The sequence below is a fragment of the Cnephaeus nilssonii genome, assembly GCF_951640355.1.
Source record: "Cnephaeus nilssonii genome assembly, chromosome: 16".
NCBI classification, from domain to species: Eukaryota; Metazoa; Chordata; class Mammalia; order Chiroptera; family Vespertilionidae; genus Cnephaeus; species Cnephaeus nilssonii.
Genome location: NC_137087.1, coordinates 34,615,966 through 34,639,247, shown reverse-complemented (window position 1 = coordinate 34,639,247; position 23,282 = coordinate 34,615,966). Strand labels below are relative to the sequence as shown.

At 40.9% G+C, this 23,282-nt stretch overlaps 1 protein-coding gene across 2 annotated transcripts in view; it reads right to left on the bottom strand.

Moving 5' to 3' along the window:
* A1CF (APOBEC1 complementation factor) overlaps positions 1-23,282 on the bottom strand; it is a 76,345-nt gene that overhangs the window by 6,375 nt on the left and 46,688 nt on the right. The window contains exons 5-9 of one of the 2 annotated variants that reach the window (XM_079794125.1): positions 20,895-21,133; positions 13,208-13,372; positions 9,014-9,111; positions 2,894-3,164; positions 1,513-1,718 (exon numbers count right to left, since the gene is read on the bottom strand). In XM_079794125.1, coding sequence (XP_079650251.1) covers positions 1,513-1,718; positions 2,894-3,164; positions 9,014-9,111; positions 13,208-13,372; positions 20,895-21,133 — 979 coding nt within the window. The remainder of the gene's footprint in view (positions 1-1,512; positions 1,719-2,893; positions 3,165-9,013; positions 9,112-13,207; positions 13,373-20,894; positions 21,134-23,282) is intronic. The other variant, XM_079794126.1, reaches the window with a different exon arrangement.

The window sequence follows — 23,282 nt, the reverse complement described above, 5'->3', positions numbered from 1 at the left end:
TAGTTATCTTATAATTAAAAGTTTGTACCTTTTGACCACGTTCCTCCCGTCTCTTCAATTCTCCCACCTCTACCATCCACCACTGTTAACCATAAACCTGATCTCTTTTTTTGAGTTTGGATATATTTTTTTAAGATTCCACATATAAATGGGATCATACAGTATTTGTCTTTCTCTGTCTGATTTATTTCACTTAGCATACTCAAGGACTATCCATGTTGACACAAATGGCAGGATTTCCTCATTTTAAAAAATATGTTGACCATTTGTATAGTTTCTTTGGAAAAATGTCTATTCAGGTCTTTTGCCCATTTCTAAATTGGATTACTTTTTCTGTGCCACATAATTTTTGATGGTAAGGGATTGTGTTATATTCCATTTTCTATCACCAGAACTAACAAAATACGTGTTAAAGAATGCCCAATAAATAGTTTTTGCACAAATAAATGATTGCTGTTTACCACTCTGATAGGAGTTTTTGTTTGTTTTTAATTGTCTGGGTAGGGTTAACAGAAACCTTAGATGTACAATTTTGTGTGTCTAAGAAAGCCAGCAATTCTACAAAAAAATATTCAAGATAAACTTTTAGAAAACCAACTTTTCTACTCGATTGCAATCATAAGGCTACTTCCATAAATTTGGAGCCTATGCCTTTGTGGTGAGAGTAGAAAATTTTCCTTTCGAATATACAAACTGTAACTCTGAGCAACTACCAGGTAGATATTGGTTATTGAGCCCAAGTGTCTTTGCAGAGAGATCAGCATGTACTGCACAGGGAACAATCTACTGGTTAACTTAGAACCAGTTTTGTGTTATTTTAACTGTGTTTATTATTCAGTTTCCATTCTAAAACAACTTTTATCACTTTTAATTTTCCAATAATAAAAAATATAGCCTCATGCAGAAACCTGGAAAATTAGAACTGTGAAATGAAAGCAATAAAAAATCACTATAGTGCTACTGTGCAAATATAATCACAGTAGAAAACTTAATTTGATATGACTGATGGTGCCTCATAGTTAATATGAGTAATACCACCTTAGATGACATGGTATTTCCTCTTAAACACAGTGTTTCTAAGAAAAGATATCCTAAATGGTCCATTCATTGACTGTCATGAATATTCTTCATTTGCTAACCAACCTGGCTTACATACAATTGCCATTTATTTTGAACTAAGGTCTTGGCTTTATATTATCTTACTTAAGGTATTGGTTGATATTCTCAGTAGCTCTCAGGATCTTTGCATTTCAGTGGAAGATTATTTAAGGTACCAAATTTTATAATTAAAAAAAAAAAGAAAATCTGTAATGGAACAACACTCAGCACTCTGACAAGACGTTATGTTGACTGGTCACTTTATCTATGTAAAAACAAACAAATAAACAAAAAACACACAAGACAAAACAAAATAGTAACCTAAGTAGGGATCCAGTCAAATCATTTGATGAAAGGAGAATAATGGATGTTGGCTCAACTTAAAAAGACTATCTCTGGAATAACATCACGTACCTGGGGAGCAAGTTTAATTCCATGGGGTTTTAAGGTAACCGGATTCATCGGGGTGAGCTCCATCCCCGGTAAAAGATCATAGAGTTTCTCTTCTTTCTTGTCTCCTTTGACCTGATATCCACGACCCAGGCCTGTGTACGCCAAATAGCCACGGCCGCCCAGGCCTCTCACTCCCGCAGCCCCTACAGGTACATTCATGTAAATTTCTAGGAATGTAAGAAGGCATTAAACCGAATCAAACCACCAGAAAATCACCCTGAATCTTACTGTAATGGAAAAGTTAGCCCAAGTCACATTGATTATTGCCCTGAAGATGGGTAGAAAACCCGAGGATTCTAATGTAATGAAACTCAACATAAGGTAGAGTTCACCAGAGGTGTCTTTCTTTTTAAAAAAAAAAAAATGATCTGTGGAAGAAAGCAATACTATCAAAGCTATTGATAATTATATAAGCAACTTAAAAATTTGGTACAGATAAAATATTTTCCGTTTCTGTCTTCCGTTAACCTTTTATTGACATTTTTTTCTGTAGAATAATTAATATTGGGAAGGTATTTAAAAAAACAACAACACCCCAGCTTAATATAACCACATACAGTGGTCATATCAGTCTTATTTTGTTATTGAGCAATAAGTCAGAAATGAATTCTAGTTTTCCCAATAATGCCATCCTCAATGACCTGTTGGAAAACCAACATTGAAAGCATTTTTAAATTAACCATCTTCTATTTTATGTTCTGTCCATGTGAGGCTTAAATTTCTATTGAGTTTCATTAATAGATTCCTTTTGATTTTTTTTTCCACATTGCTACTTTGATTTCCTATTGGTGGCATAAAGTTAAAAATGTTAAATTGATTACCCTTCATCCATGAATATCATTCATTGATTTTTTGTTTTTGTTTTGTTATAAAGGTGTTTTTCCCCCCTTGGAGTAGAGTTTGTTTTTCCTTACATTACAACTGGTTGACAACTTATATTGAATGTATGGATTGTTTTATGATGTGATTTTAGATTCTAAATGCATAATGTTTTAATTATGTGACAAGTTACATATGACTCCAATATGGTGATTCAATGATAAGAGAGACGTGAACAATTGTGGACCTGAGATTTAGTTTGTGCAAATGTTATGGGTCCCATGCAAAGATCAAATGTGTGGAAAGACTCATTTGTACTATGCTATGACCAAGTTTTCTCAACCAGTTGTAATGTGAAATAAGATTCCTATGGAAGGATAACTATTGATAAAATATTTGATTTTTTAAAAAAATTTTCAAGTGCTTTTCTCCCAGTGTACTCATCCAGTTTGTCTAAGGCTATTGCAATACATATCGTTTGAAATCACGGAGTTTTTCTAAGGCAAGAGCTGATTAGTATTACCTCTAACAGAAGGGGCTCGGATAATGGCCCTGTTGCCAAAATGTCCTTTGGTGGCTGGGAAATGAAGGCTAGGAATCGTATAGGCCTGCGGGGCATAGAAGACAGGAGCTCCGAGGTAGGCTGTGGTAGGATCATAAACATGGCCCAAAGAATAGGTATACTCTCCTTGCAGCATGGTGCCCCTTCCACCTGTGCCTCGGGTATACCTGACATAGCTGTCCTTGTCCACTGGTTTGGCTAGGGTCACTTCAATGGGGGAGCCATCCAGCACCTGTTATAGAGAGCAAGGAAAAAGCAACAAGAAATATATGAATACAACCAAGGGAGGCTGAGCCCTCGTAATGGGTCTCCTTCTGTATTAGCCTATTTGCTGCTATGTGTACTGGCTGTTTTAATTATATATACTTGTCTCTATAGGTTGATGGCATGGGTCATTTAAATTTTTCCCTGAATAGGTTGTTGATAAGTTGCCCATAAGCTGCCAACAGGTTTTTACAGTGACAAATTGGCCACCATCCATGAACATATTGGTTATAAATTTATTGTCTGAATACAGTCACTGAGACAGAATTATGTAATATTTTTAATGTGATGTATATGTTTTAAATTACATGTTTACATGTTTATGTAATTATGTAATTCTAAGACAGTTTAGGTTAATTATGGAGATTAAAATCTCCATTACCTAGCAGAGTACAATGAAGATGAAAGGAAACCAATAAAGAGATCTTATAAATTATTAACTTTTTGGTTATGGGTAGTCCAGTTGGGCCTTTGTGACTGCTAGCCAACTACAGGTCTTACTCCTTAGAGTTGCTATACAATAAGTACATTTTCACTGGGAAGGTGGAGAGACCTAAAAGGTGAGGCACTACTCAAGGAAGAGGCATCTGAGGCCATTACCTTGTCCCCCACATGTACTTCCTTGGGAAGCAACCTTTTGGCCTGCTGAACAGTTGGTAACTAACAAATGGAGATGGTGGATAGTACTGAGGTTTCTCAAGTTGAGCACTCCTGAAAATTTATCCTCAAGAATTATTGAATTGGTTCTATTCTGACACAAATTTTTGACATTGAAAAACAGCTCCAGATAATAGCTGAAGATAATCGTTGAACATAATAGAAGTGTTTAGATCTACATGTGTGACTCACTTCTGTATCACTGTCATACACAGAGACCAGGATGGCTCTCAACAAATACTTGATAGAGTAATGTATTCCTTATCAAAGCAACAAGGAGTTATGAGAAAGCTTTTGTGGTTTCTTTCTAATAATATGATGGGCTCCTATTTTATATAAATGAAAAAAATGACATAAAATGTTCCTGCAGAAATTCCCTTCCACAGTAGCAATCATCCACCCTTATTATCTGATGTCACGAGCAATTCAGTGGTTCCTGGGTCATTGAAGTCTGCTAGATAGAGCTCGTGATTCATCCTGACCATTTTGTTCCGTCTCTGGTGGCAACTTATCCCTGTTTCTATGGATCTACCCTACTTTTTAGTAGCAGGAGCCGGTGTCAAATGAAACACTCAGAGAGAGAGAATCCAGCTGATATTCAACTGTTACATTGTCATTCATGTGAATAGAAGAAATGGAGTATTGAAGGAATGAGGTAAACTTGGATAAGATGCTTTATATCATCAGTCTTTTCTTGAAGATGAGAGACCCAAATAGGTCTCTGCTTATAGGCACTTTCATATCAAGAGACCTTTGTAATAGAATGATTACACACTGCAAAGTCAGATTTCTTATTGTGATAGATTTTGTTTTGCATTCCTCTGCCACCCAACAGTGTTTTAAACTCAACATTGTATTTTAGTTATTTGGTTTAGACATTTCAAGAGCTAAGACAATATCTCATTAATCTGTATATCCCAAGCCCAGCAAAATTTTTTGTACATCATAAACATCCATAAATATTTATAGAATAAATGAATTATCACACCCAAAGCTCAATTCATCACTTTTCTCTTTAAATAGGCTCTCCTGCCTGGCTTCCCTAACAGTATTATTCTGGTTTCCCATAATGAAAACCTATATTGCCTCATCCTTCTTTCTTACCCCTACATCCAATCAGTCCCTGAGTCCTTTGAATTCACCCCCCTTAGTCCTATGTAGAGCTCTCTTCTACACCTCATTCCCACCCTAGTTCAAGTCCTGTTTCTTTCCATTTGGATGACTAATAACGTTTTAACTAGTTGCAATTACATCTCTCTGCCTATTCTATGAAATTTCAATTATTAGTAGGTTCATTTCCCTAAATTGTAAATATAATTACTCCACTGCACAAAATATTCAAAGCCTCACCTTGATTAACAAATCCTATATAATAAAAGAGTAATATGCAAATTGACTGTCACTCCAACACAAGATGGCTGCCCCCATGTGGATACAAGATGGCCACCACAAGATGGCCAGCAGGGGAGGGCAGTTGGGAAAGATCAGGCCTGCAGTAAAGGGCAGTTGTGGGCAATCAGGCCAGCAGGGGAGGGCACTTGGGAGGGACCAGGCCTACAGGGGAGGGCAGTTAGGGGTGACCAGGCCAGCAGAGGAGGGAAGTTGGGGGTGACCAGGCCTGCAGGGAAGGGCAGTTGGGGGGGACCCAGGCCTTCAGGGGAGAGCAGTTGGGGTGGGGGGCAGGCCTGCAGGGGAAGGCAGTTAGGGGCAATCAGTCTGGCAGGGGAGCAGTTAGGCATCAATCAGGCTGGCAGGGTAGTGGTTAGGGGGTGATCAGGCTGGCAGGCAGAAGTGGTTAGGGGCAATCAGGAAGGCAGGCAGGTGAGCAGTTGGGAGCCAGCAGTCCTGGATTGTGAGAGGGATGTCCAGCTGCCTGTTTAGGGTAGTAGGACATCCTTCAAGGGGTCCCAGATTGGAGAGGGTACAGGCTGGGCTGAGGGATACACCCACCCTCTAGTTAAATATAAATATCCCTATGCATACTCAAAAGCTTTCTTAGTTCTTAGAAAAACTTATTTTTGATTTTCCCACACCACATTATAGTGAAACTAGAAGCCCGGTGCACGAAATTCGTGCACGGCAGGGGGTTGTCCCTCAGCCCAGCCTGTACCCTCTCCAATCTGGGACTCCTGGAGGGATGTCCGACTGCCCGTTTAGGCCCGATCCTGGTGGGATCGGGCCTAAACGGGCAGTCGGACATCCCTCTCACAATCCAGGACTGCTGGCTCCCAACTGCTTGCCTGCCTGCCTTCCTGATTGCCCCTAACCGCTTCTGCCTGCCAGCCTGATCACCCCTTAACCACTCTGCTGCCAGCCTGGTTGATGCTTAACTGCTCCCCTGCCAGCCTGTTTGCCCCCAACTTCCCTCCTCTGCCAGCCTGGTCACCCCTAACTGCCCTCTCCTGCAGGGTTGATCACCTCCAACTGCCCTCCCTTGCAAGCCTGGTCCCTCGCAACTGCCCTCCCTTGCAAGCCTGGTCCCTCGCAACTGCCCTCCCTTGCAAGCCTGGTCCCTTGCAACTGCCCTCCCTTGCAGGCCGGGTGCCTCCCAACTGCCCTCTCCTGCTGGCCATCTTGTGGTGGCCATCTTGTGTCCACATGGGGGCAGGATCTTTGACCACATGGGGCAGCTATATTGTGTGTTGCAGTGATGATCAATCTGTATATTATTCTTTTATTAGATTGGACAGAGGCCTGGTGCACGGGTGGGGGCCAGCTGGTTTTCCCTGAAGGGTGTCACAGATAAGGGTGGGGGTTCCCTTGGGGTGTGGGGCGGCCTGAACGAGGGGCCTGTGGTGGTTTGCAGGCCGGACACGCCCCCTGGCAACCCAAAGGGAGGCCCTGGTATCTGGAATTTATTTTCCTTCTACAATTGAAACTTTGTAGCCTGGAGCGGAGCCAAGCCTGGGGCTCCGGCAGCCATTTCTGTGGCAGTTAATTCACCTTCTACAATTGAAACTTTGTTGCCTTAAGCGGGTGGGCCCGGCCAGGGTGTGCGGAAAGCTTTGCTTCCCCTGTTGCCGCCGGCAACCCTGGCCTGCTCTCTCAAGCTCCATTCTGCCGCCATTTGTTTGAATTTGTTTACCTTCTATAATTGAAACTTTGTAGCCTGCAACGGCTATGGAAAGCTTGGCTTCCTCTGTTACCTGGGAAACCTTGCTCTCTGTGGCTGTAGCCATCTTGGATTGGGGTTAATTTGCATACTAGCCCTGATTGGCTGGTGGGCATGGCTTGGCTGGTGGGCGTGGCTTATGTAGCAGAGTGATGGCTAATTTGCATATTACCATTTTATAGAGAGGATATAATTATAATATTTATTGTATATTTAATAATAATATTGAATATCTATTTAACTATATAATATATGTATCCACTTCTATGAAAATATCTACCTATAAATATATATAGCTTTAAAAACTGGGAAAAGTTTGAATATATTTTAATTGTAATTATTCCAATGCTTTCAATTATTTATCAATTAATCATAACTTAGCAGTTAGTTTAATGATCATATAATAAATAATAATAAATTAGCACTTAATTCAGAATATCCCTTTTCAGCAATCATTTGTATACTTAGAAATGTTTTCAAATTGAAAATAATTAACCTGCAAATTGTTTTAAATAATCATTTTATGATATTAAATGTAATAATCAATGATAAAATAATGTTTTGCTACATAGACATGTATTAAATATGGATTAATTTTTTGCTTTCTTTTCTTTTTTATTTTAAAGTCAATACTTTTCCTCCCAGTACTCAAACATTTTTGTAGGTCCTGGAGAAGCTCTAATGCCCAGGCCCCACTGTATCTGAAGGGCCTACTCCCCAGTGGTCTCCAGCCTCTTTGCCCTGGGGTGGGGGGTGATCTACATGGGGTCCTCTTCAGGGCTCCTGGGCCTTCTGGATTATGATTGGGTTTGGCCCATAGGGAGTCCTGGCAGGAGATAAGAGAAAGAGATAACAGTGAGTTCCGGCTATTTCTTCCTCTGCTCCCTCTCTGAGAGGTCAGCTAAGCCTGGATGTGTTTCTTGACCAAAGATCACTGCTTCTCTCAGAGACCTGCTCTACACAATCCTCTCTGCTTTAGTTTCCTGTTACGTCTCCAGCCCTTGTCCCTTTGACTTAAGAAATGCCAGGAGCTCTAGGTTCTTGCACTATCTCTTGATTCTCTGACTCTGCACTCACACCTTTGTAATAAGTCCCTTTGCCATCTGTGTCCTTTAGGATTGACTGATGCGAAACCCAACAGGTAAAATAGCCTGATGTATTATGTTCTCACCAAATTGGTCTGCTTTTACTGTTCTCAAATCATAACTTGCTCTTTTTAAGTTTTGTGCCGCTGTCTAAGACTGCTTCTCCTTTTCCATGTTTTGGGTTTTTTTTTCTCTTTTAAAATTCTGCCCAATTTTCATGGCTTCTCTTTGTCTCTTCTCATATCCATGAAGATTTTCTGGTTCTTTATGCGCCACTCATCCTTTTTGTGAACACCTTTGCAAAAATGTTTGTGACTTGTTTTATTCTTCTGACAGACTTTTAGCTCTTCGATAAATATCTTTGGTTTGATATTTTTTGTAACCCAGACATTATTTAGCATGATAAGTGGCCTATGGAAGCTCTTGAATGTGTATTGGATTGAAGTAAATATATTGGTTTCTATATAAATCAAAAGTAAGGATATAGAAGTTAGTTTTCCCCCAGACCTTATTCTTGGCAAGGTGAAGTGGTTACAAGTTTTCCAGAGTTGGAAGATCAAACTTTGAGGGCAGAATAACAGCTACCTTGACATTTTTTTCCTGATCATCAGCCCCTAAAATACTGCACTACAAAGGTGATAATCTCTTTAAAGTAATGAGTGAAAATTGGAATGGGTGAAAAACATCTTGAAATAATCTACCCCAATATCCTCTTTCTAAGGAAATTGAGCGTCAGCAACTTGCCCAAGTCAGCCAAAATTAGAGATAGAGTTGGACATGCAAGCAACATGTTTATCATACTTCCCATCACTTTCTTTCTTTTCATCTTAAATGAACAGAGGCGGCCGTGTTGGTGTTGGAGAAAGCCTGAGTGAGATAGACTTGCAGGATTGTTCTTTTGAATAAAATTTCCACACCATACTTTGATGGAATCTGTACATACTTTTTCTTTGTCTACATTACCTTCCCATTTAAAGCTTTCATGGCCTCAATTGCGTCTTCTCGGTTATTGAAGTGCACGAAAGCATAGTCTCGGATTTTCTTCACCCTCTCCACAGCACCTGTAAACAGAGTGAAAGTATCATCATTAACCTGTTGTTCAAGAATATTGTTGGTTGCCCAATTTTAAAAATTAACTTTTGCCTAGAGTGATGTTAAGATGGAAACTTGTTTAACATTAACTTGTTTGCAGTTTAGCATGTTGCTATCCTGTTAGTTACTAGTATACTCACTTGGGTGTAGCTTCAGAGACCACGTTTTCTTTTCCTATGCTTAGTTTCTAAAGACAATATAGGATGGGTCCCTATGCCAGGGAGAACCAGAAGAGGCCATAGATCCTCCTTTCTTCCTCCACTATCGAAGTTCAAATATCCTCTTAGATCCAAAGTCACAAAGCAATCAGAGTTTCTGCTCTACCATGTGGCTTAATTGTTATAAACTGTCTTCCTTTGGGATAGTGATAGTGCTGTAATGTAAGGATCATTTAAAAACATTGCAGTCCTCTATTCTCTCTCCCCTTGGCACTCATCCCTTGACTTCTTAGGACAATGGTTGTACAGAGCAAGATTGTCTTGTCAAGCTGAAAAAAATAAATAAAGGTAGCTGAAACCATGAAGCATGGGACATGTAATTAACTGAATTCCCACATGGTCTCTTTGTTCCTTCAGTGTCAGGTGGGCTAATTCTTGTGACTCTACCCCATGGCTTGTCTTAGTCATTGAGAAGTAAGAGGTGGGCCATGAGGACCTTTACCCTTCTCGGCTTTGATTCATTTATTCATCAGTGCCATCCTCCATCCAGGTTTACCTGGACTGTTAGCACCCTGAAGGCAGCATCTGCTTCAGAGGCATCTTGGGGTAGTCGTCACCCAGTTCCTCACAGTGCCTTGTGCTGCTCAGTAAATAGACATGGAATGAGCACATATTATCAGTCAATTCACTCTCCAACTTCTATCATCCCTGTTAGTTGGGTGGCATTTCAGATGATAATGATTTAGGTGTCCTAAAATTCATCTTGCAGATGAAATCAGCTTGCATTTCTGAGCAATAATGTCCACCCACACCTGATTTTGGAAATGTGGATATATGAAAATTTAGCCTCATAAAACAGACAAATGAGAAAGTGAGAGTTTGTTATCATAAAAGCTGTTTTTCTCTACAATAGTATTCACCACATGGCTACTTTATTGTGTTCCTTCTTTGGCGTATAGGAATTTATTTACTGATTGATAATCATTGGGCAGAAGGTGAGGCAATAAAATATCAGTGGTAACCCATCAGCAATAATGAAGACTCTCTGAAATCATAATTGGAAAAATATGACTTTGTTTATTATCAATTTGTCAGGAGACATAAAATACCAGAAAAGAAACACACCTGTAATCCAAAGGAAAGGTTATCAGAGAGCCATGATTCTCAAAGTGTGGTCTCCAGACCAGTAATATCAGCTTCAGCCTGGAACTCAATAGAAATGCAAATGCCTGGACCCACCCCCAGACCTACTGAATCAAAAACTCAGGGGGCAGGGCTAGCAATCTGTTTTAACATGCCCTCCAGGTGATTCTGAGGTTAAACTGTTTGGAAAATTAGATTCTGAAGAAAGCCTAGAATCAGAATTTCAGCAAGTACCCTTAGGCTACACTAGGGAAGAAAACACATTTTTAGCCCCCAGTTTCTGTTCTGATTGCCATTTATTTTTCTGAGTGGCATTGTACTATTTTCAGGTTAATAGGGTTAAAATAACACATGATCAAATATTTGCAGAGAACGCTCTGATTCCTCTGAGGGATCTAATCTCGTCTTTTCCACTGGAAAAGAAACTAGTTGGCTCTGACTTTTTCTTTCCAATACAGCAGGTGTCTGCTAGTCTCCACCCTCTGCAACTCACTGATTGTTTTCATGTAATTAGTAGGGCCTGGGCACGTGTCTCTCTTCAATGTGCAGACTTGGAAAGCTGATAATCAGTAACCGAAAGGAAGCAGCCTTTTAGTAGTTTCACATTCCTGTCCTTTTCTAAGAAAGGTAATGTCCTCAGTAGATAAAACTAAGAGGTATTATGTGCTCTGGGAAGATAGAAAATCAACACCAAGTGTGGTGGTGGTAAGTATTATTTATGCACACAATGCCAGTTCCTATGCCCATGACTGGATCAACTTTCAGATCTCAGCTTACATGTCACTTCTGCTAAACATGAGTCTTCTCTGCACCCCAAGAGTAGACTGTCATTCCTGTTACTCTTCTGGAGCATCTTAAACTCCTTACACACACCCCACACTTGTTAGGTTCTCCCTCAGTGCTTGGCATATAGGAGCTACTAAACTAATGACAGTTGAATGAATGAGTGAGCAAATGGAGTGGGGATGGAGCTTGGGAGTCATAGGGTTGTTAAGAACAAGCTCTTAACCAGACTTGAATTCAAATCTTATATTTTCCACTTGCTAGCTCTATGAGGCAGTCAGTCCTTCGCAGTCTCTGGATTGATAGCTAGTGGTATGAAGACACCATATACCAAAACGGCATGGAAAGCAGAGTTCCTGAAGGCTGGAAATAGACAAATCTCTGGTGAATCTTTGAAAAGGGAGAAATGACATCCTTACTAATTACCTTTAGAAAAAATTAGCTTATTCTGTTACACCTGACACGGAACCCAGGCAACAAGACTATGTGAAGTGAGTATTCTCAGGCAGTTTGAACATGATGGCACCATGGCTTATGTCGATCAACTAACTACGTAGAGAGTTACTGCAGGAGACAGAAAAATTCTCATTTCTAGAAAGGTGTTAACACAGTAATACACTTAGTCTAGAGTGTGTTCCAAGACACAGTAATCCCACAAGATGGTCTGCGAAAAAATGGGATGCAAGGTCCAAATATTTGGGAAATCCAGCATCCTCCATCTCTTTTTTCAGAGACTTTCAAAGCCTATTAGAAGGTTAAGGACTCTGATAAGTCCCACAATAAAAAAATCTGTTTACAGCCCTGGTCGGTTTGGCTCATTGGATACAGCGTCAGCCTGCAGACTCAGGGTCCCAGGTTCGATTCCCGTCAAGGGCATGTACCTTGGTTTCCAGCACATCCCCAGTAGGAGGTGTGCAGGAGGCAGCTGATTGATGTTTCTCTCTCTTGGATGTTTCTGACTCTCTATCCCTCTCCCTTCCTCTCTGTAAAAAAATCAATAAAATATACTTAAAAAAAAAACCTGTTTACTTTTGTTGTTTCTAGTGTTTACAAACTTATTTGACTATGAACCTCTTTTATCAGTGACATCTGCTAACAGTCTGTAGAAATAATGTTCTATAGAACTGATGTTGGGAAATGCTTGTTTGCACTTTGTTTCTTGAAATACTTTACCTGCCTCAGTGTTGTAGCTCTTACATGAGAAAAAAAAAGAGATGGGCAGTCAATCTCATGACTTTAGATTGATACTGAAAGTATTGATAAGATGAGCATCAGCTAATTATCGCCCTTCACCTTCCCTCTATTCCTTTTCTTCTTCTTGCCCAAATGAGTTTCCTAGAATTAATTGTCACCTACTTACTTATGAACCTAAACTCACAATCATATTCCATGAGATCAGTGATTCCAAACTGGGGGCACCTTTGCTCTCTACAGTACATTTGGCAATGTCTGGAGATAGTTTTGGTTATTAAATAATGGGGGTTGCTACTGGCATCTAGTGGGTAAAGGACTGGCATGCTGCCAAATCTCCTATAGTGCATAGAACAGACCTCCACAACCAAAAATTATCTGGCCCCAAATGTCAAGAGTACTGAGATTGAGAAACCATGTATTAGATTAGGCCATGTATTCATTAATACAGTAAATATTTGTTGAGCATCTAACATGTTCCAGACACAAAGACAGGGGCTGAAGAGACAATAAGAGCAAAAAGAACTCATGGAATTTATAGTTCAGTGACGGAACTATGTATCCATTAAGTAATCACAGAGATAAATGTAAAACTATAATATTGATAAATGTTATAGGACAATATGTTCCTATTTTCTAATCTAAAGGTATAAGTGTAGTTTTAGTAGTCTGCATGCAATTCTCAGAATGATAAATGAAAGCTTTCTTGTTTGAAATTTTGGAAGTCATTGTAAGCACAGGTGTTTTTAAAATATGTTTTGAACAAGTAATCTTCTACGGTATGTCTTACCTGGTTTAATATTATTGAATTCTTTTTCAATCATCTCTTCAGAGGTAGACAGCATTAGGTTTCTTACATACAGGATTTTCACTGAAGACATTGTGTCTTCATCAACTTCTACTTCTGGTTCTGCCCAGTCTACTGCAATGGGGTGTCCCCATAACTGAATTCTTCCTACAGAAAAGATCACAAGTGTGATTAGTTATATAGAAATCAGGACAACATTATCTCAGTTCAGACTGATGGCCTTTTACATGGAACTCACCCTGGAGATCTTAACTGAACAAGAAGAAAAATATTAAAAGAGTAGATTATTTATTTTAACAGACATTCCAAATAAATGTAGGAGCTGGCTAGAAGGGAGTTCTGCATTGTAAGTGGCTTATTATAATGACTGAGTATAAAGGAAACTAGTATGTGATTCAAAACTGAACAGAAATGAGGCAGCAATGGGCAAGTTGGGTCTTAGAACCGCTCCTACAGGGTGAAGGTTGGAGGTGAGCTGGCAAAGGGGGAGAAAGGAAAATAATGGATGTAGGGCTCAGATATCAAGTCTGACTTCACAAAACACTATAAGGGTCATTGGGAAGTATTTCTGCTGCTGTTGGAATCTGTGTGGCCAGCTGCCACCACTAAGCTGTCCAAAAAATGGAGCATGGACACAGGTGGGGAGGGCTCAGGAACCCCTCGTTTGTCCTGTGTCTATTTCACTTGGTCAGGGCTCTGATCCATTCACTGTCTTCCCTCCGAGCTTTCTCTCTTTCAGAACATGGACAACTTGGGAATCTGGAGAAGAATACTTTTTTAATCAAATCAAGAAGACAAAGAGCAATGGAAAAGTCTATAATGAGAACCTGAACTCTTCTCAAAAGGCTAGTTGTTATCCATGCCTACGTATATTGTTGAATTCCTATAAATTGCAGTTTGTTGAATGTCTTGCACTATATTATCTGTTTCCCATACACCATCTCAGTCCCTTCTCACAGTATCTCTATGTGGAGGGGAATGACTTTCTCATTTTATAGATGAGGAAATTAGCTTTCCAGAGGATCTGTTTCACTTCTCACCGCTCCTGTTACGTGTTAGTCACGCCCTGTACCCCTACACAGTACAGATCTGTGTTGAAGCGATGAGAGGAGAGTGAGGGTTGGCTCAATTTCAAATTTGATTGAAATCTTGTTGCTTTATATTAGTTGTTATAGAACAAGCTCTATTCCGGAAGCAATAAAAAGCTTGAGGGAACAAAATCAGAAATTCTCAGTATTGGTAAAGGTTTACTTGTTTAATCATTACACATGGGAGGCAATTATTTTCAATCAAAATGCATCTTTTTTTTTTCTTTGCAAAGTCGTCAATGAAAGCATCTGTGGCATTGACATTTTAAAACCTGAAGAACAGACTCACCCCAATGAATTAGCTGATGCTAGAGAACCTGCCTTTGCTACCCCAGCTGGCTAGGTACCTTGTTCTGCATTGCTTCCCGGAGATAGTTTCTTTCATTACTTTTTTCCTTCCCTCCCCTCCTGTCCCCTTCTACTCCTTCCCTTCCTCTTCCAGGCTTTACATAGACTTTGCTGTTTGCCTTATCCCAGGATCCATAGGGCTCCCAGGTGACTCTGGTTTCGGTAGCCCAGTGGTTCTCAGCCGTGGCCCCACATTGGAAGAGCTTTAAAAAATTCCTCTCAATGGTGTGCTGGATCCAGCTCCTATCTACTTGCAAGAATAGATTGCTATATTTCCAGAATTGTGTGAGCCAGTGGATATCACCTTGGTAGCTTGAAATCAGCCACAGTGGGAGTGCTAATACCATGAAATTGGCAAATGTTACAAGTCAGGGCTTTTGATTTTCTCCTGGGAGTTGGCTGTTGAAGCTTTACCAGCTCATCGCAGACCCCTGGACTCTCCTCAATTCTGGAATAAGTGGTCTGGGCCTCGGGACTCTTATAGGCACCTTGTTTCATTTTACTATGCAGCCAAGGTTGAGAAGCACTGTTCTGTACACTGGCTTTTGCTTTCCCAGCCTGGTACCATGGGTAAGTCATCCAGGAGCCTGAAGATTTGCAAAAGGACAGAAGGGAGAGGCAGTATGGGAAGCAGTGATTTCCATGAACATCCCTGTGGAAGTCAGTGCTGGAGAGTACTCTGGTAACATAGGCTTTGAAATCAGACAAGTTCAAATATCAGATCAGTGATCCTGGCTACGAAACATAATCTTTCTAAGCATCGATTTCCTCAACTGTAAAACTGGGATCATAAAAGTACCTCCTTATTGGGGATGTTGTGCAGACAACAAAATAAGATGATGCATATAAGAGACTTAGTTTACCACTTGTGAATGAAAATTCAATAATGCCCTCTCCTCTTGATATATGTGGTTATTTTTATGTATGTATACTTTCCTCAGAATATCTACCCTGAGTATAGTGGTTGGGTATACTTTTTAAAAAAGTTTTTATGGATTTTTATTGATTTGAGAGAGTGAGAGAGAAACATCGATCGCCTGCCTCCTGCATGCCCCCTACTGGGGATCAAGCCTGAAACCTGGACTCGATATAATATTTTTAGAATCTCCGATGTCATTTATTTTATTTTTTATCCTTGCCAGAGGATATGTTTTTTATTGATTTTATTATTTATTTATTTTTGCAGTCACATATGCATGACTACAAATCATGGTTTTGTCTGTCTGTCTGTCTGTTTGTTTTAGGTAGGGCAGACAGTTCAACATCCTAGAAAGCCAAAGTGCCAGAGACCTCCTTGGGCCTTCTCTCTCATGGAAAGGAATCATAGAGGGGACTCAGGACTGTCAGGTAGAATCTCAGGTGCAGACATTGATAACTCATAGTTCAGGTGGCTACTCCATCAGGCTCAAAGGGCGCCTGTTTTCTCCTGGGGCTTCTCCTGGGGCTGCAGGCTTGGCTGATCAGCCTAAGCCTTGAAGCTCCAACAACCAATTGGGCTAAGAGGGGCCTTGGCACTACCCCCTGGAGCAGATTGAGAGTCTAGACCTAGCTCCTGCATATACCCATCACCACCAATACCATGCATATCTCTGGAACCTGGCTTTTTGCTTTTAGGCAACATGTTTTTCTTTTCTTTTGTTTTTAATTTATTGGGGTGGCATTGATTAATAAAAGTATATAGGTTTCTGGTGTACAATTCTATACTATAGACAACATGTTTCAAACCGCACCTCAGACCCAAGCTTCTTATTACCTAAGGCTGGTCTTTGCCGAGCCAAAGTTAAATTTCTCCTTCAGAGTTTAAAACTTTGTTAGAAAGGGAAAGAAGGAAGGAAGGAAGGAAGGAAGGAAGGAAGGAAGGAAGGAAGGAAGGAAGGAAACTGAAAGAAGGAAAGAAAAAAGGAAGACAAATCTTTTTATCTGACAAAGAAATGATCTCATAAATTAAAACTGAGCTGCTTACAGTTATACTTATTTAAACTTCAGCATCTACTTGCTACTATCTGCTAAATTAAAATCTTCATTTAAAACACAGTATTCTTCCACCCCTTTGGCCTCCCATAATCTGAGCTTCATCTGAGGAGACGGGGCTTTTCCATCTTGAACTATTTCCAATTTCAAGACTCAAAAGTGAAGGTGAGACAGTGGTGAGTTAACGTCAATGAAACAGGCCTCACCTGAGAAAGCCCTTCCATGTGGTTAATGTAGGTGGGATGGCATCAGAGGGCCTAGCTCTTGGGTATGATCTAAGCCAGTGATGGCGAACCTATGACACGTGTGTCAGCACTGACACGCGTAGCCATTTCTGATGACACGCGGCCGCATGCCGAGGATGAAACATTTGCTGCTCCTGAGGATGAAACATTTGCGACTAGAGTCTTGGAGTTAGTTTTTTCCTCAAAATTACACACTACCCGAGTCATGCTCAGTTTTTTGGCGAAGTTTGACACACCAAGCTCAAAAGGTTGCCCATCACTGATTCTAAGCTGATGTTTGTAGGCTTCCTCTTACACTGAAGTAATTTGGTAGAAGACTTACTGGCACCTCCCGGAAATTTAGAGGTCTTGTTTGATTTTTAAAAAACATTTATTTTATTGTTAAGAATATTATAGATGTCCCCCATTTTCCCCCTTTTTCCCCCTCCACCCAACTCCGGGATAATTTTTTTATTGATTTTAGAGAGTGAGGAAGGGAAAGAAGGAGAGAGAGAGAGAGAGAGAGAGAGAGAGAGAGAAACATTGATTGGTTGCCTCCTGTATGTGTCTGACCAGGGATATATCCCCCAACCTACATATGTGTCCAGACTGGGAATCAAACCCACAATCTTTTGGTGTACAGGATGATACTTCAACCAACTGAGCCACCTGGCTAGGGCTCCCTTGTCATTTAGATTAGAAGGTATGTTACTGATGTTTAATAAATGTTTCCATACTGAATAGTCCCTACATAGTCCTATTTACCTCCTAATGCAGGTGAATGTTCAGTATAATTAGTTGATAGACATAGCAATGGATCAACAAATTCAGCAGCACAATAGAATCACCTGGAAAATTAAAACACCGGTGCCCCAGCTCTGTACCCCAGAGAAACAGATTCAATTGATTAAAGGTTGATTTGGGTACTGGTATTGTTTAAAAACCTCCTTAGGTGTTTCAAATTTGCAGCTCAGGATGGACAACCATTGCTTTAGACTTGTAATCTCGGGAGCCGTAGAATCATGGGAACTTGTTTTAAATGAAAATTATCAGACCACACGCTGGACCTACTGAATCAGGAATGCAAGTGATGGGGCCCAGCAATCTGCTTTAACCAGCCCTCCAGGTGACTCTGATGTGGGCAAACCACGGTAAGACACACACCTCCCCCCCCCCCCCCCCCCCGGCCCCAGCATCCTTTGTTATTCTTTGATAATGTCTAAGTAGGATGTGACAACTTTGTTCCATACATGTCTCAGCAAAGATGCATCTTGTTAAATGAGAGCTGCCACTGGTAACAGGAGGTAGGTGGTTGGGGAGCCAGTACATCACTTTAGACAATTTTCTCTGCCTCCATGTCTGGATCAATTAAGAAGGAAAAGCTTCCCGTGGGCTGCGCCTATCATGTTTCTTAAGGACCTCTTTATTCTTTAAAACCAGGCTGTCCAGAAATCCTTTGTTGTTGTTGAATCTACAGTGGGGTAATAGGTAGACTGTCCAAATGGATAATAGATTTTGCTCTCAGGCCTCAGTAGAAATGAACCCGTTTGCTGAGGCTGGCGATTCACCACTGTGCCCCATCTTGTTGATCTGCTGATGAGGCAGGCTGCCTGAACCCCAGCTGAATAAAACTCAACTCAGCTGAGGCCAATTTAAAGGGCCGAGGGCGAGGGGTGCTGCCTTGAACGTGATAAAGATAGGCAGTGGATGGGGAGAGTGAAGGAGCGAGCATCCAGCTTCCTGGATCCGGACTGAGAACCCAGAGGGAAAAGTCAGGACCTCGAGTGGACGCAGCACAACGTGCTTGGGAATTTCTGAAGCCCAGCTGCTCAGCCCTGCCTAACTCCGTCAGCTCCGCTCAGGTAAGGACAGCCCCTTTCTGTGGGTCCAGATGCTGGATTTTTAAAGAGAGGGGAAGCGAACAAGAAGTTCTGAATCTCTAGGAGCACTGGCTGTCTGGCCCCTGAGAACTTTCCTCCTTTCTGGACTCTCTTTCACTGTCACCCTCGCCCAGTCCCAGAACCATTGTACACATCTCCTTTTACAGCTAATAGAGAGAGTGACCCATGTGGGCTGGAAGAGTGGCAGCCGGTTTCTCAAGGGAGCGGTGGCTGAGCTGGGCTTTGAGCATCATCAGTCAGCAGAGGGGAAGGGGATCTCCTTAGGAGCCCAGGAGGCAAAGATTAGCATGGTGTTGTCTAGGACCGTGGTGGGCAAACTGCGGCTCGCAAGCCACATGCGGCTCTTTGGCCCCTTGAGTGTGGCTCTTCCACAAAATACCACGGCCTGGGCGAGTTTCTTTTGAAGAAGTGGCATTAGAAGAAGTTTAAGTTTAAAAAATTTGGCTCTCAAAAGAAATTTCAATCGTTGTACTGTTGATATTTGGCTCTGTTGACTAATGAGTTTGCCGACCACTGCTCTAGGACATTGAGGGGTTTGTCCTGCCAGAAAAGGGAGTTTTTATTGGGAAGTAGAAGGTAGAAAATATGGTTGTAGCGGACTAGGGTCATGGATGGCAGGCCTTGAATGGCAGGCTGAGAGTTTACTCTTTATCTCATATGCAGTAAGGGGTGGGTGAATACTTTTGAACTGACGAGTGAGTAACACCCCTTAACCTATCAACAGATAGAGACTGAATTTCTGCTGTTTGCAAGAATTTGTGGAAAGACTGGTACAATATTTTGGGAATGCTAATCTCATAGTAATGTTGAGGATGGAGTAGGCAGAGGTTGGGGGTACATCAGAGAGAGAGCAGAAGCGGGAGAATAATTAGGAGACCTTGGAAAAATAAGCGGGGAGGGGGGGGGATATCTGTGTTAGATTATAACGATGTCCTAAGAACAGGATTGAAATGGGGACTTTTCCATGGCAGAATTGTTGGTTTTGAAAAAGAGTTGAAGAGGACAGCAACATATTAAGTCCCAGTCACTGAGAGGTTAGGTTTGCCCCATGAGGAGCATTTGTGATTCTACGCAGCTGTGAGTCAGATGACATGACCACTGGGTAGTGAGCAAAAAGTAAATGGAAACTTCAACATTAAAAACATGCACCTCTCTAACAGACTCAGCAATTTTTTGGGGGGAAGGGTGCATCTCATTTTTTTCACTTTCAGCTGCCTTTATGAAAATGTTCTTTTAAAAAATCTTCCCCACGCTCAGAAGCCATCTTCAATGTTGGAAATTTCTAGCGGGCTAATCCTACTGTTGGTTTGTTTTGTCTTTAAGAATGTGTACGAGGACAACCTAAGTTCTGGTGTTTTTGTTATTTGGTTTTCAATTCTGGAAGCTCTCCCATCATGTTCAGGAGAAGAGTTGATTCTGATGTGTCCAGTATGTTGTAATGGAAATCCTCTCATTTTAATGTTAATTCATTTTAATACCTTACTCTGTGTAAGTCTGAGAAAATATTTTAGAAGGAAGCAACAATTATTTTCTAAGTTGATCTGACCGAGGCAGTCTTGTGTAGGGGTCTGACATTTAGGAATCAATGGTTATTACCCAAATGGGACTTACCCTATGGTTGTAGCACCTAACAAAGCTTCTTTTCTACAGAGAGTTATTATGTCTGTTCCTCCAAGTTATGCAGAAATTATTAGATACTAGGAGTCACAAAAAAATATCATTCATTGTCATTGGGATAATGTATCTTTGAAGACTTATTATTTCTACATTGTAATGGAATACACACCCTATTTCTAATAAACCTGATCACAAAATATCTACATAAAAATAACTGTTGATTGATATATTTAATTTTAAGAAAATTCTTTAGGGATTCATGATAGGATTGCTGGAGCTTAGAGTTCTAAATTTCTCTGATGTGTGTAAATTAGACTTGATGCATAGAATCAGAACGCTTTCTGTGAAAACTTTAGGGGACTTAATTTATTTTGAGATAGATAAGAAGGATAAAGAGTTTAAAACATAACATAAGCGACACAAGGACAGCAAACACTTGCTTCCTTTGCTAGGGAGCACAGCAGCCGAGGCAGGCAGGATGGAGTGGGGAGACTCAGGTGTGAGCCGGGGGGTTGCTAACCTGGGAGGAGTTTCCTCCGGGCCATGGCAGCAGCCCGGTGACTCTGGTATTCCACGAAGGCGAAGCCTCGGTTTTTGGTTTTGTCTGCAGCACTCGGGTAGACAATGACATCCACAACGCCTTCGGTTACCTTCTTCATTTCTGCTAAGATTTCTTCTCTCTTTTTGGTTTTGGGAATTCCCCCAACAAACAATCGGCAGTTGTCCACGCTGGCACAGACCCCTAAGAGTCGCCCATTTCTGCAAAAGGAGCACACGTTTGATTGGCGAGAACCCACATGTGATTAACAGAAGTTGAAAAAGTATGGCCTTGCACCTGATATGACCTATAGATGTGGGATGTTTGGTCTTAACAGTGATTAAACTATTTTGGGAAAGTTGTGACTGCTTTTGAGAAACTGGAAAATCTGTCAACATTTACCTCTCTCTCTCTCTCTCCATATATATTTAAAGTACACTGCATTCCACATGAGATCACAAGGCTTGGGCAGGCTGCTGTGGACTCTGCATCTTTTTTTTTATTTTTAATTGATTTTTAGAGAGAGGATAGAGAGAATCATTGATGAGAGAGATACATCGATTGGCTGCCTCTGGCACACCCCCTACTGGGGATGGAGCTTGCAACCAATTGAACCAGTGACCTCTTGGTTCATGGGTCAATGCTCAACCACTGAGCCACACTGGCCAGACTTGCTCTATATTTTTTAAGAAAAAAAATGGTATTTGAAGCTGAGTAGCATCTGCTGTCTTTAGATTAGATGTGGATGCATCAGTTGTCAATTCTCACTCCTCCCTAAAACATCCCCATTGCTGAGGCCTCTATACCTGCCCATGTTACTCAGGTCTCTGCCTGGCCCCGAAGGTATTTGAATTTGCAACCTCTGGTGCTCTCTTTTTTTCCATACAAATTGGGATGCTATTCTGACATGATTGCTATTAAAAATAGTCCCTTATGCTTGAACAGATTTTTACATGTTATCTTACTTGGCCTCCACTGGAGCCTGTAATGCGGAGGTGTTCTTTCCATTTCACAGATGAAGAACTTGAGACTCCAAGAAATTAAGTGACTTGCTGGGTTCTTGGTTCAATTCGTTTCTTCCACTGAACCGTGTTGCTTAATAGCAAGTCAAAGTACACCTTCCTTGGCAGATTGATTAAACTTTTCTGGGAAACATTTGGCAAAATGTATCAAAAGTCTCAAGTGTGCAAAATCTGTGACCAAATAATGCCCCTTCTGAAAGGGATCTTCGGGAACTGATGAGCCCCAAGTATTATGTATAAGGATATTCGTTGTTGTTATTCAAGATAACCTGCCTCCAAATGGGAAACGAGCAAAATGTCCCAATATATGCGACTAGTTGAATGTCTCAACTGAGATGTTACTGACTTTGGGGCCGGACATTTCCTCATTGTGTACCATAGTATAGTTGTCACCCTGGTTCTTGCCCACTAAATGCCAGTAGCTACCCGTTAGGTCTTTGAAAAAATGCCTCCTCATTTTCTAAATGTCCCCTAAGGTGGACAATAATGCTGCTGGCTGAGAAGTTAACAAAAGACGAGAATTCATAGTATAGAATGCGCTACAGTCATTGAACATACTAATGCAGAAGCATATTTATTGATTTAAAAAGGCAGTTCACGATATGCTGCTGGACTTTTTAAAAAAGGCTACAAATTAAATATGTGAGAAGGCCATTTTTATTAAACCTATAGAAAATCCAAAAAGACAATAAAAAAATCAATGTAGTGATTATCTTTGGGCAATGGGGTTATGGAGGAAAGGTTTAACTTTTATTACTTTGTAGGATTTTTTTTGGTTTGTGTGTGTGTGTGTTGCAAATCGGGCTGTGTGACTTTTGTAATAACACAAAGTTATTAAAAATGGCCCAAGTTCCCTTAACAGAAACCACTTGTTTGTCATGGTTGAAAAGGCCCACCCAGGTGAGTGGGAGAATACTGAGTTCTTAGAAACAGTGGCTTATATGTGTTGCAGGTATTCTGGCGAGGGTTGGGCCACTGTCCTAGTTGCCTTCTCTGCTTTTCTGAAGAACCAAGGACCACGGATCAGATCTGTGACGGGTTCATCTCCGTCGCTCTGGGAACATGTTTTTTTGGAGTAGGGTGGAAGGGAAAAGTTGACAAAGTAATCATTCAGTTTCTTTTTAAACTTTACTTTTTTAAAAAAAAATGGTTTGCTACTAGATCTTTAGAAATTATTATTTTTGATAGTTTGGGGCTGGTCAGCTATCAGTTACCAGCAGGGGGAGCCTAGAGGCTCCATGTTCTATTTCTAAATGTGGGGTTTGTCAGGCACCTTCCCTAGAATTGCTTAGAGAAGGAAAGCCATCTCTCAAAAGCAGAGGGCTCGATTTCCATGTCTCCAGAGCAG